This window comes from Cucurbita moschata, unplaced genomic scaffold (genome assembly GCF_002738365.1).
Source record: "Cucurbita moschata cultivar Rifu unplaced genomic scaffold, Cmos_1.0 Cmo_Scf00017, whole genome shotgun sequence".
In the NCBI taxonomy this organism is placed as follows: Eukaryota; Viridiplantae; Streptophyta; class Magnoliopsida; order Cucurbitales; family Cucurbitaceae; genus Cucurbita; species Cucurbita moschata.
Genome location: NW_019268533.1, coordinates 411,534 through 424,381, shown reverse-complemented (window position 1 = coordinate 424,381; position 12,848 = coordinate 411,534). Strand labels below are relative to the sequence as shown.

The following is a 12,848-nucleotide window of genomic DNA, read 5'->3' as shown; positions in this document are numbered from 1 at the left end:
CCTTCTCCATTTCCTCGCGCCATCACTTGTTCACTACAAAGCCCTTACACTGTCCTCTAGAAACTGCTACAGTTTCATTTGATCTCAGGGTTTTCTCAAGCTTATTCTGATGGAGCACCACGCCGGAAAACGCAGACTCGACGTCCTTGCCGCTCATCTTGCTCCTGCTGGTGATATTTCCACCGGACAAGGCCACGTTCTCCCTGCGGTACTCTTCTGTTCATCTTTTTTTCCCCGCGGAACCTTTGTCTTTTTGTGGATTTAGATTGTAGATCCTGTAGTGTTGTTATTGTAATTGCCGATGAGCCTTTGATTGATGTTTTTGGATACTTGTTTTTGTCTGAAATGAGATGTGTTTTGTGTTTGATTCTTTGGGGGTGGTTAGAATTGCTGTAGCTACGGCAGTTCTGTGATTCGAAGATTCGATAATAAGACGTACTTTGCAAGACAAGGATCTGAGGCTTGTGGTGCTTATATGAGGCAGGCTTCGGCTACAGAGGTGATTGATTGAAGAAACTAAACTCACTGTAGTAGTGATTTAACACTTCACGTTTCTTTTAGAACATTTTGATTCCTCTTTCTGGAGACCTGATTTTGTTCTCTTCATCTGACTTTCTTAAAGATGATATTTCAGGTTCAGGGTAATCAACGATCTAATTCTCAGCCGTTCTTGGATGTCTCCGAAGGTCCAGTGTATTCAAGACCTGCAAAGGATGGAGGAATTCCCAGTATTGGAATAGAACAGCTTATGACTCAGAATTTCAATTTGATTGCATCTGAACCTCCATTGTTTGCGAGAGCATGTTTGGGAATCAATGAACAAAATAACCATGTCATTTCGGAGGCAAAACAGCCATCCTCTGGATCAAAAGGTTGGTTGGTGATTTTCCAATTAGAAATTGATGAATGAGTGTCACTAGATAAAGCTTACTTGGCTACATGTTGCTGACTTAGAGATTTTACTTCCTCCATTTGTCATATTCTAACACAGGAGTTGGTGGTTTGTCTCCGAGGATGGATGTGGCAGAATCAGGCCGAGGTTATGTTTTGACCGTAGAAATTCCAGGAGTAAAGATCAATGACATTAGAGTCGAGGTCGATGACCAAAAGTAAGACAATGCTTTTATGATGATATTCATTTCATATATTTTCTACATTTCTCTTCACAGTAAACGTGGATTTAAATATTGAAGACAAAGATGATGGTGGGGAAATTTGAGCTTAATAATTATTCAGGACCTCCTATTGATTACCAAGTTGAATTGTTAAGTTGGTAGAGGTTGCTGGTTAGACCCAAAAGCTTTTAAGCTATTAAACTATGATAAGTACCGTCTTTAGAAGGATATGAATTGTAGTTTACCATATATATCATATTTTATCTTTTATTATAGGCAAATATCTAGATATTTGTCACGGCTTAACATAAGTATCATATTTGCCCTTTTTAATATGGGCAAATATCTTGTATCCATTTATTGTTCTTTCCATATGTTTTGTAATTTATTTGATTTTCTAAATGTTATAAATAGAGAACTTTCACCACCATTTAGGTGTGGTGGTTTTAGCAAATATTCTCATTCTCGATGTTCCTCCTCACATGTAATGTGAGATCCCATATCGGTTGAAGAGTGGAACGAAACATTCCTTCTAAGAGCGTGGAAACCTCTCTCTAGTAGATGTGTTTTAAAACCCTGAGAGAAAGCCCTTGAAGGGAATGCCCCAAAGAGGACAATATATGTTAGCGGTGCGCTTGGACTCTTGCAATGGTATCAGAGCTAGACACTGGCCGTTATGCCAACGAGGACGTTGGGCCCCCAATGGGGGTTGATTGTGAGATCTCACATCAATTGGAGAGGGGAACGACACATTCTTTATAAGGGTGTTGAAACCTCTCCCTAATAGATGCGTTTTAAAACCTTGAGGGGAAGCCCTTGAAGGGAATGCCTGATAATATTTACTAGCGGTGGACTTGAATTGTTACATGTATACTCGAATATTAATAAGAGACCAATGTCAGAACTATGAGATACTAATATATGAATGGAAATGGGGTGGATTTGGGTCAGAATGGCCTTATCATCTTCAACCTTTACTTTTAGAAGGATCCCTATTCTTGATGAAGTTAAGTGGGTAGGGAATTTGTCATCCTAACGAACAAGAGATGTGTTCAACGCATGGTTTTCTGTATGATATCACATTAAATTTATACCAAATCCAAAAACTTAAATAAGCTTGAATATGTGAATATAATGGTATTGATCTGACAGTGGAAAGCTGTTGTCTGGCAGGTTGACCATAATCGGCAAGCGCTCAAATCAATACTGTGAAGTGGTTGGATATTCAAGCGACTCGATCTCTTCATATCACAAGAGAGAGATATCACAAGGGCCTTACCAGGTTGTGTGGCCACTTCCAATCAACATTAATAAGGACGGAGTATTAGCTGAGTTCTGGTAAGTAGCAAGATGGCAGTCCTCCGTTCCATTGCATCTGAATATCTTTCAACTTCATGAGGCTAATTCTGCACAAGCCCTCACAATGCATGTTCTTTCTATTTTTTCTTACCCTTTGCTCATGGTTTTGTATGTCAAATAGCCAAACTGCTCCTTTTCGAACCCCGTTTTTTGTAGCTCGCTCGTTTGTTAATGGCTCGGTGTTTTTGTCTTCTTTTTTTTGTGGATGCAGGGATGGATTACTACGGATCACTCTACCGAAACTCTGAGAGTTGTTTTCCTCAAAAGTCATACGAATGCATAAGATATATGGTACGCTCGAATAGCTCCCAGTCGAAACCATCCAGTATCTTTATATTCCTACATTCCATAGGCGAAATATCCAAAGACAGTTTATATAAGTACGTCTACAATATTCATACGAATGAATGTGGATTGCTGTCGAAATATATATATGTAGATGTATGTGTATGTCTGGTTCTGCAATGTTTGGCTGTTGCTATGATGGACTTGGTATTCAACTTGTGGTTTAAGTTGAGCTATGTTATATATTAACTAAGTTCAGATTTTCTTCTATCCTCTTTTAGGAACCAAATTATAAGTTACGGTAGGAAATTACGTCGAGAAATATCCTTTATTTCGTTCATCATTGAAATTGTTACTCCTGGTCGAGCTTTTGTGCTTGCTTTGTGCTCTCATTGTGTGGATGTTTGTTGGTAGAATTTCTTCTTGGTGATTAGGTATTTCATGCTTATATGTTTGGTTGGAGGTTTTGAATTTTTTTTTTTTTTTTTTTGGCTTGGATGATTAGGATTTTTATTAACATATCATAATTTTGAAGTATAATTAATTGATTCAATTTAGATTTGTAATGGATAAAAATGAAATAAAAGTTATTATAATTTAATAAATAATCTATTGTTATAATTATTTTATACATGTTATATAAGATTTATAAATATTAATTATTTACTCCACCTGATTTTTGTAATATAATATCTATAATTAATTCTTTGATTTTATTATTTTATTATTTACTCCATGTTTAGAACATCAATTATTTTATTTTTTAATGCGGGTTGGAATTAGTCCCAACGACTCAAGAGAGCAACAGTTATCAAACTTTTCATTCTAACAAATAAAGAGCCTTTAGTGTTCATGATGAGTGTGATATAATCAAAACTTTATTATTAGTTATTTTTGTTTATAATGTTAGGTAATCAATTGATTGGTACTAAAAACAAATGAAAGATAATTAATTAATGGTAAATTTTACAAATAAGTAAAATAAAATAAACATATCAATATTAGCTATTTTCCACTTAAGGATGTTTTTTTTTTTGTTTTCATCCATGCCAAGTTACTTTTATTTCTCTGCCACCTATTTTATATCTTATCCTACTAAATTTTCTATTTATTTTCTGAATAATTTTTTTTTAAAGTTTATTATTGTTTTAAAAAAGAGTTATTTTAAAGTTTTTATTTTTCAATATAATCTTTAATAAAAATTGATAAAAAAAGCCTTAATAAATCAATATATTTCATAAGCAAACATATATAAAATGTCTCCATTTATTCTCATCTAAACAAGAAATCCTCTCCTCCATTCGAGACGAGTACCATCTTTAACCATAACTTCTCGATCTACTTCCATCAAGTTGAGAACATTACATAATAGTGAAAACTCGATCATTCATCTCATAATTATTGGATTCTTTATACAACTCTTTCACTCCAGTAGTTGAAGTGTTTTTTAATTAAAAGATATATTAGAAATTTAGTGATTAAAAAAAAAAAATCTCTAGGAATTACATATCATAATCAATAATTACGAAAAAAATTAATTAAAAAAATGAACTTACCATATAATCCAACAATTATTAATAAAGCTCTCCCTTTTCGTCCCACTCTTTGGTACATTAATGACTGAAAACGAATCTCTACAATTTATTCATTTATATAATCCAACAATCTTCTTCTTCCATAGACTCTTCAAAATGGGTAGCTCTGCAACTCTCTGTGTTGCTCTGTTTCTCCTACTGCCTCCTCTTCTTCTTCAACAAGCTCGGGGTAAGCCGCCGCTTGGTGGGTGCGACTTTTTCCAAGGGAAATGGGTGGCCGATCCGTCGTACCCACTTTACGACGCGTCGACTTGTCCTTTCGTTCAGAAGGAATTTGATTGCCATGGAAACGGCCGCTCCGATAAGCTCTACCTCAGTTACCGTTGGCAGCCCTCCGGCTGCCCCTTGCCCAGGTCCGATTTTCCTTTTTCTTTTTTTTTTTTAAGTTTTGTATTGGCTTTTTCATTTCCATATAAATATATTTGTATTGAATCACTCTGTTTTTTTCTTCAAAATATTCAAATAATAATAATAAATTATTGGTTTATTATTATTTATTTTTTGATTTGTACGTTATAAGTGTGTTCCAAGAATAGGCATATGAAATTAATGAAAAGCACTATTCCCAATTATTTCAATTAAATTGTCAGATATTTAAATATATATTTAATTAAAATATATAAAATTTTGTTGATGCAGATTTAATGGTGAAGAGTTCTTGAGGCAATTGAGAGGAAAAAGCATCATGTTTGTGGGAGACTCGTTGAGTTTGAATCAGTGGCAATCGCTTACTTGTATGCTTCATAAGTTTGCTCCATCAGCTAATTATACCCTTACAACAATCGAAGGATTGTCCAATTTTACATTTACGGTTAGTCAGTATTTCGACCACGAATTTCAATGTTTAGAGGCTAAACTTATAATTTAGTAAAATGTTATGATCAGTATTAAAAGATGGTTTATTCAATGTGTAGGAATACGGCTTGAAAGTTATGTTTGTAAGAAAAGCATTTATCGTCGATATTATAGACACGAAAATGGGTCGAGTCCTCAAGCTCAACTCAATAGACAGTCAAAAAATGTGGGAAGGAATCGATGTCTTGATATTCAATTCATGGCATTGGTGGCTGCACGCGGGAAGAAAACAACCGTAAGGAAAACATGTTATATTCGTATTTCTTTTTTGATCTGGTTTGATAATTATTTAGTTTGTTTTATTACATTAAAAAAAGTAATAATATGTATATATATATATTTTGGCGTAGATGGGATTTGATTGAAGATGGGAAAAGCACGTACAAGGATATGAACCGATTGGTGGCATTTGAGAAAGGGCTAAGAACTTGGGCTAAATGGGTCGACAAAATTGTGGATCCTTCCCGAACTAAGGTCTTCTTCCAAGGCGTTTCCCCGGACCATTCTGAGTAGGTTATTCATATTAAAAAGTCCCACATTGACTAATTTAGAGTACAATATATGTCATTATTATTTAACAAAATCATCTTTTTTTTTATTATTTAAAAAAAAAAAAAAAAAACCATAAATATTTTTTGATTTTTCAACAATTGAATGATTGCGTGATTTGAAACAGTGGGAAATTATGGGGGGAGGCCGGAGGGAGCTGCGGCGGAAAAACGAGGATGTTGGACGGGCTCAAGTATTCAGGGGGGCCACATCCGGCGGAGCAGGCGGTGGAGAGAGTGCTGCAAGGGATGTCGAAGCCAGTTTATTTGCTGAATATCACCACACTGTCACAGTTGAGAGTAGACGGGCATCCCTCCGTGTACGGCAGCGGCGGCCACAGAGGCATGGACTGTAGCCACTGGTGTCTCGCCGGAGTTCCTGATACTTGGAACGAATTCTTATACGCAGCTCTCCTTCCAAATAACAAGCACCATTTTTAATATCATTTTTCTTCTTCAAAATAAAAAAAAAAAAAGAAAAAAGAAATTGTGTCATTTACATTAAATAAATTTGAAAAAAAAATTACCATAAATTTCATAGATTTGGGGCAAAGATCAACTCAGCTACTTTCATAAATAAAGAGAATAAAAGTACCAAAAAGAAATTACATTAAAAATCAGAAATAAATTAAATTGGGTATAAATAAAGTCAACTAATTGGGGGTTCCTTATTATTGGTGGGAACAATAAATAAAGCGCGTCGTTGATTTGATTTGACTATCGACGGCTGAGATTGGTGAAAGAGTCAAAGTCAACATTTTGAAGAAGACGAGTAAAGGGGTTAGATAGACTACAGTTTTGTTCCAAGTTATGTGTGTGGACAAAAAATGCCAGCTAGCTTCCAATAGCATGCAAAATGTAGTAATGTTTTGGTAAATAAAATAATTGGATGAAATTTAATTATTTTGATTTTTTTTTAAATATTTAAATTTTTGTCTGTCCACATCTTTCTGTGCATTTTTTAATATTTATTTATGAGATTTTTGACTCATAATTATAAAGTTGGGATTGATGCAACTTATGTCAATTCAAGTATAGGGATATGAGTAGCTCGTCTATTATTTTAATATTTTTTATATAATCATTTTTATTTGAATTATATCTAAATATTTATTTATTTTATGTAATATTTTGATCTGTCTAACAAATACATTTTAAAATCATGAGATTGATAATGAAACATAACGGGTCAAAGTGGACAATATTTATTAATGGTAAGCTTGAGTTGTTACAAATGGTATCAAAGTTAGTTACACCCTCCCATAGTAGACACGTTTTAAAACCACGAAGATACGGCAAAAACAGACAATTTACACTAGCAGTGGGCTTGGATTGTTACATTGGTAGTCAGTAATGATGAATGATGGTCAGTCTAATTTCAGATATTTACGTCCAAGAATAAAAAGATAAGGATTGGTACATAAGCTCTTGTGGCTTTGCTTTGAACTTTCCCAAAAGATCTTTTACTAATGGAGAAAGTATTATTTGATTATAAACTTATGATCATTCACTAAATTAGTCGATGTGGGACTTTCATCATCCAATTATTTATATTAAAATTAGGGAAAAAATTTACATATACTACTTTAAAACCATTTTCGGAATATTTGAACAAAAATCGGGAATTTAACCTTTATTATCATAATTAATATTATTTTCATAAATTTTCCCAACTATCCCTAGACTTGAAATGTATTTCATAAATATGTCAAATTTAGCACAAAAACAAAGAATTGTGACGAAGAAAAATATTTATGTTCACATTTCGATAACGTTAAAGATTCATTATATTATATTATATTATTCATTCTTGCATGGAATAAAATGTCTTTATTTCTAAAACGCGGTTTTGCGTACTGTGATGAATGATGACGAGGCAGCCGCTTTCATAATCATACCCCATCTGCGCCCACTCCCTAGGAGACGACATGTCGTTTTACTCCACTTTTAAATAATTACACGACAGAAGATAAATTCTTGGTGCATTTAAGAAAATCAATCATTAATAATTACTTTAATTTAAAATAAATACAAAAATCCAATTTATAGATGGAAAATGCAATAATTGGTCCACGTCAGGCATCTATAGATGGAAGATGCAATAATCCCATTTACAATAATCGCTTCACAACAATCGTTAGGCATCTGCGTTTTACGTTAATTGTAAGTACAAAACGACAGCTGGTCGATTTTCTCCGGTCAATGCTAAAGCTGATATCCTCTCGATACTCTTCTGTACACTTCCCAACAAGGCTGTACAGTAGGAAAGTGGAGATCCTACGTGGCATTCCACGTAATTATTGAAATTCTAGATTTCATTTTTATGAAAATATTACAGAGAATAGACCATTTATCTAAAATAATATATAATAATTTATTTTTAAAATAATTAAATACTTATAATATTAAATATAGTCTAAATTATTATTATTATTTAATTATTGGTAGTAATTAGATGGAGGGAGGGTTTCCAATATTTTGTCATTATTAATTAGGGAGAGTATTTTACTATAATTTGGCATCCACTTCAAATGTCCTACTGCTAGCAGTGCTCTGCTTTTTTTAATATATATATATATATATATCTTATCCCTCTTTCTCTGCTAGTCCATTTTATAGTCTCTCTGCAAGCTCTGAGACTGGAACTTAGAGGTTTGAAGAGAGTTTCGAAGTGTGCGTCCATGGCGGCTAAATCTGTATCTCAAAATCACATAAGAGGCATACTTCTTATGCTCTGTTCAGTTCTTCTGCTGCAGTTTTCTACCTTCGGATTGGCAGCCACGCCCAAGCTTCATCGAGAAGAAGGTATAGGAACCTTTCCGATTTTTGTTTTGTTTTCCTCAAACCTCGAGTCGATCATTTGCTTCTCTGAAATTCGTTCGGATTTGATTGATTTTGTGGCGAATCGGACTGAAATTTCTGGTGAATTGATGAACTGTTGCAGTGAAAGCGTTGAAACAGATCGAGAAGAAGATGGGGAAAAACGACTGGAATTTTAGCCTAGATCCTTGCAGTGGAGAAGGAAATTGGCGCGTAGTTAATGGAAGAAAAGGCTTCGAAAGCTCCGTCACATGTGATTGCTCTTTCAATCACAACTCCTCTTGCCGTATCGTCGCCATGTACGTTCCCATCCTCTTCTTCTTCCTCGCGCGCCCTCTCTCTCTCCTCTCTCTCTCTCTCTCCTTTTCTCCCTCATTAATATATTTTTATTAAAATACTAAAAAAAGTATTTAAATTATAAATTATAAATACTTACTTTTAAATTTTTGAAAAAAAAAAAATTAAAAGTTATTTTTATTGAATTTTTAAATCATTTGATAAATAGATAATAAAGGTAACGTCCAAACTGCTAGCCATTAGTCTCATGATTTTAAAACGTGTCTATTATGGAAATGTTTACACATTACGAGGGAAACGAAACATTTCTTATATGGTTGTGGAAACACTTTCTTAATAGACGTGTTTTAAAACTGTGAGGCTGATGACGATATATAACGGATAAAAACGAAAATATTTGCTCATGGTGGCTTAGATGTTATAATAAATAATTGGGTAACACTGTGAACTAAAATTAATAAGATTATCAAACTAAGTATACTTATTTATATAATATTAGATGTTATTATAATGTTCTATTTTTTACTTTATTAATAATGGTAGGTATATTTAAATTGGTGCTCAATAATGAGTTTGACCTTCTGCCGACTACTGTTTTGTTGTGAAAAATTAAAAAAAAAAAAAAGAAGTTAGAGCACGTGAGTCGGTGATTTTTATTATTCTAGTTATAATGCTACATTACGAAGTACAACTACCAAGTTCTCTGTTAAAACACGTGACATAATATAATTATCTTTATTTTTAATATAATAATACATATATTGTTGTGAACGGGCCCAAGAACTGTTGGGCCCACTTTACAAACCAAAGATTTAGGCTCGGCCTGGCCCATGTTGATTTTGGGCTTATTTAAGACAATGGCCCGTGTTTGAGAGTAGTAATCTATAGCAACCATCAATATTGGGCCCATGAGTTTTTTTTTTTTTTTTTTTTAAAAATTTTATTATGAGTTTTCGCGGCTGAAAACGACGGGACTAAATTTCCCGGGAAAAGTTCGTTGCTGTAAGACTGCGATAGGAAAGAAGTGATCAGCCATTTGAACCGTTTGGCTTAATGATTGGGAAGTGTGGACGGAGTTCTAAGCCACCGCCGCAACCCTTGCGCATTAGCTCGCGAGATCGAGAAGAAACTAATATTCGAATGTGAATCAATGGAGTTTTAATGGACGTACATAGGTCGAAGTGTTTAGGAGATCTATCCACACTCCACAATGGAGCGTTGTAATGGTGGTGCATCTCGGTTGCCTCTGTCGGAGGTTCATTGAGATACTGCTTTCTGTTTGTTAAAACCAATTTCGCTGTTTACGATGATCGAGTTTTGGACTGGATCCTTAACAAATAAGTTTGTGATTCTTGGACTTCTGTATCATTGTTTGGTTATACTGTAGTCACTCTTCATCTTGTTGTATTGTGCAGTTTAATTTCGATGTTTATACTGTTATTTTCCCGTTTCAGCTTTGTGGATAATCGTAGTCTTTCCACTGGAATATATTCTACTACCTTCGAAGTTTGTTGATGCTGAGATTTCCTTGCTAAATGTTAATGTCTGCATTTTCTCCTGGCACCGATGATTTTTTCTCTTTTTCCCTTCCCTTCTCTCTTCTATTTGATATTAAATATGCATCATGATCTGATCGCAATGTCGTTATGTTAGTGCTCTCTGTAGACTCCTCTGTCAGTTTCTTGAATTTCTTTTTCCGGTGTATTTGCAGATTTACAATCTAATTTGGTTTTGTCATTTCTCCAGAGCTCTGAAGTCACAGAATCTATCTGGCGTTGTGCCACCAGAATTTTCCAAGCTTCGCTTCCTCAAACAGCTGTAAGTAAAAGTGTGTGAGCAGTATTCTGATACGTTAAAGGACCTAAGGATTTCTTAAACTAGGGTTGAAAGCCTCCTAATTCCACGCTTGGTTCACTGTTATCAGAGACCTCAGTCGAAACTGTCTCACGGGTTCTATTCCGTCACAATGGGCTACCATGCGGTTGGAAGACCTGTAAGCATCTTCGTTACTTCTTTCTGTCAGTTCTTGAAGATTCTCTGAACTTAAACTGCAGTTTCATTTTATGCCTTCTTTAACTGAACATGCAGTTCTTTCATGGGAAACAAATTGTCCGGCCCATTCCCGAAAGTTCTTACGAATATCACCACTCTCAGAAATCTGTATGTCGTACCTTTAGTTTTTAGATTTGTTTGTAAGCGTACACGAGATTAGTATTTGGCAAAACATTTATGGTGCTTTATCTAATTGTGTTTGCCTGTCCTAAAATGTGACAGGAGCATTGAAGGAAATCTATTTTCCGGCCAAATTCCACCAGGGATCGGAAAACTAGTCAATTTGGAAAAGCTGTAAGTCTACTGGACGTACATATTGACCGCGTAAGTGGCACCATCATCAAATTTTTAACTCCCTCTTAAATTCGTGATGCTCTTTCTTCAGTGTTCTGGCATCAAATGGCTTCACCGGAGAATTGCCAAAAGCACTAGCGAAGTTGTCGAACTTAACTGATATGTACGTGACCAATTTCTATTGTTTTTCTTCTTGAAAAATAGATTTTTCCTCTGAATGACAGAGATCAATGTTCTTTTTTAGCATCTCGAGTTATCCATTACAAGATTAATTGAATATGTACTATACAGTCATATGCTTCAACATGTTTCTGGTATCAGCTTGATCATCCTTCACATAAGATCTTAATCTTCTTTAATGCAATACCATATTTAAATGTTTCCACTCAACTTCTCAGCATTTTTTGGCGTTCTGATCTATCGATTAGTGAAGTAATGCCAGTTGGTTCGAGCTTTATTTTTATATTCCATTTCTTCAGTGAAGTAATGCCAGTTGGTTCGAGCTTTATTTTTATATTCCATTTCTTCAGCTAAACTTTGTTTTCTTATACTATCAAGGAGGATTAGTGACAACAACTTTTCTGGAAAGATACCTGAGTTCATTAGTAATTGGACACAGATTGAAAAACTGTAAGCTCCATTCTTATGGCTTTTAACTGCTACATCTGATATATAATATTTATAATTGACGATCAGGTAAATTATTTCCACCTTGCAGGCATATTCAAGGCTGCTCCCTCGAGGGGCCCATACCCTCAAGTATCTCCACGATGACAAGTTTAACTGATCTGTATGCAATTTTGATACTATAATCCGCTTAGTATGTTGAGTTCCACTAGTAATTCTAATTTCTAAGTTCTTCAAAAATTTCAGGAGAATATCTGACTTAAAAGGTGGAAGGTCTCTTTTTCCACCGTTGAGCAAAATGGAATCCATGAGGACGCTGTTAGTTGAATTCTTTGCTTTTATTCTTCTACCACTCTCTAAGTTAATTGTTCAGGGACATGACTTTGATGCTGGGATGCAGGATACTGAGGAAGTGCTTCATTGTCGGAGAAATCCCTAAATACATCGGGGACATGAGAAGATTGAAAAACTTGTAAGTAGTAAGAATGGATTTGCTTTAATGATGATTAGAAACTCATGAGAATACCTCATTTCTTCTTGCAATAAATTGAACTCGCCAAGAAATGTCAGTTATTTTAGTAAATCTTAATATTACTTTAATTTCAATCTTTCATGTTAAACTATTGGGTAATATTCCGATTTCAGAATTAACTATGTATAGTAAATATGCTTGCAGCCTTGGAAATATAAGTGCTTGGGCATATTTTAATTTGCTATTTTCATTTCATCAACCACTCGGTATTAGTTCCAATTCTCTGTTGGTTTAGTTCTTGTTTCTAAGAAGTTGATTGAATCCTTGCTTTGTTTATATGCAGAGACCTGAGCTACAATGACTTGATTGGTGAAGTTCCTGCATCGTTGGAACGACTGGAAAAAATAGATTACATGTAAGTTGACTCATCCTTCCCGCACCCCACCCCCACTCCCCCCCCACTCCCCCCCCAAATAATAACACAGAAACTTGACATGGAGAAAAAAAAAAAAAAAAAAAACCCTTTTTT

At 34.6% G+C, this 12,848-nt stretch overlaps 3 protein-coding genes across 5 annotated transcripts in view; all 3 read left to right on the top strand.

Annotated features, from left to right (window-relative positions):
• On the top strand, nucleotides 1–3,048 carry LOC111455581. Of its 2 annotated transcripts, none has more exons than XM_023097297.1 (6): nucleotides 1–208; nucleotides 386–499; nucleotides 635–872; nucleotides 992–1,109; nucleotides 2,289–2,453; nucleotides 2,686–3,048. In XM_023097297.1, the coding sequence occupies exons 1-6, from the start codon at nucleotides 110–112 to the stop codon at nucleotides 2,720–2,722; spliced, it is 771 nt and encodes a 256-aa protein (XP_022953065.1). In that variant the 5' UTR covers nucleotides 1–109; the 3' UTR covers nucleotides 2,723–3,048. The 2 variants fall into 2 exon arrangements, with proteins under 2 accessions (XP_022953065.1, XP_022953064.1); XM_023097296.1 differs by having other exon boundaries at nucleotides 623–872.
• A 1,379-nt stretch (nucleotides 3,049–4,427) lies between these two features.
• On the top strand, nucleotides 4,428–6,240 carry LOC111455259 (protein trichome birefringence-like 43). Its single transcript, XM_023096857.1, has 5 exons — nucleotides 4,428–4,707; nucleotides 4,994–5,165; nucleotides 5,269–5,444; nucleotides 5,560–5,718; nucleotides 5,886–6,240. Exons 1-5 carry the CDS (start codon nucleotides 4,451–4,453, stop codon nucleotides 6,196–6,198), a joined length of 1,077 nt encoding a protein of 358 aa, XP_022952625.1. The 5' UTR covers nucleotides 4,428–4,450; the 3' UTR covers nucleotides 6,199–6,240.
• Nucleotides 6,241–8,346: 2,106 nt separating this feature from the next.
• Nucleotides 8,347–12,848, top strand: part of LOC111455405 (probable LRR receptor-like serine/threonine-protein kinase At1g07650) — a 10,604-nt gene continuing 6,102 nt past the window's right edge. Inside the window, exons 1-12 of one of the 2 annotated variants that reach the window (XM_023097054.1) lie at nucleotides 8,347–8,562; nucleotides 8,702–8,876; nucleotides 10,621–10,692; nucleotides 10,799–10,867; nucleotides 10,963–11,034; nucleotides 11,149–11,220; nucleotides 11,312–11,383; nucleotides 11,779–11,850; nucleotides 11,939–12,010; nucleotides 12,094–12,165; nucleotides 12,248–12,319; nucleotides 12,663–12,734. In XM_023097054.1, the coding sequence (XP_022952822.1) occupies nucleotides 8,439–8,562; nucleotides 8,702–8,876; nucleotides 10,621–10,692; nucleotides 10,799–10,867; nucleotides 10,963–11,034; nucleotides 11,149–11,220; nucleotides 11,312–11,383; nucleotides 11,779–11,850; nucleotides 11,939–12,010; nucleotides 12,094–12,165; nucleotides 12,248–12,319; nucleotides 12,663–12,734 (1,016 nt within the window). In that variant the 5' untranslated portion in view covers nucleotides 8,347–8,438. Of the gene's footprint in view, nucleotides 8,563–8,701; nucleotides 8,877–9,267; nucleotides 10,130–10,620; nucleotides 10,693–10,798; nucleotides 10,868–10,962; nucleotides 11,035–11,148; nucleotides 11,221–11,311; nucleotides 11,384–11,778; nucleotides 11,851–11,938; nucleotides 12,011–12,093; nucleotides 12,166–12,247; nucleotides 12,320–12,662; nucleotides 12,735–12,848 lie in introns of those variants that run through there. The other variant, XM_023097055.1, reaches the window with a different exon arrangement.

Excerpts from the sequence above, each read along its gene's own strand:
- LOC111455259 (XM_023096857.1), top strand. The coding sequence starts at position 4,451 with ATGGGTAGCTCTGCAACTCTCTGTGTTGCTCTGTTTCTCCTACTGCCT. Across the intron at positions 4,708-4,993 it reads TCCGGCTGCCCCTTGCCCAG|ATTTAATGGTGAAGAGTTCT; the intron begins GTCCGATTTTCC and ends TTGTTGATGCAG. Across the intron at positions 5,166-5,268 it reads TGTCCAATTTTACATTTACG|GAATACGGCTTGAAAGTTAT; the intron begins GTTAGTCAGTAT and ends TTCAATGTGTAG.
- LOC111455581 (XM_023097296.1), top strand. The coding sequence starts at position 110 with ATGGAGCACCACGCCGGAAAACGCAGACTCGACGTCCTTGCCGCTCAT. Across the intron at positions 209-385 it reads AAGGCCACGTTCTCCCTGCG|AATTGCTGTAGCTACGGCAG; the intron begins GTACTCTTCTGT and ends GGGGGTGGTTAG. Across the intron at positions 873-991 it reads GCCATCCTCTGGATCAAAAG|GAGTTGGTGGTTTGTCTCCG; the intron begins GTTGGTTGGTGA and ends ATTCTAACACAG.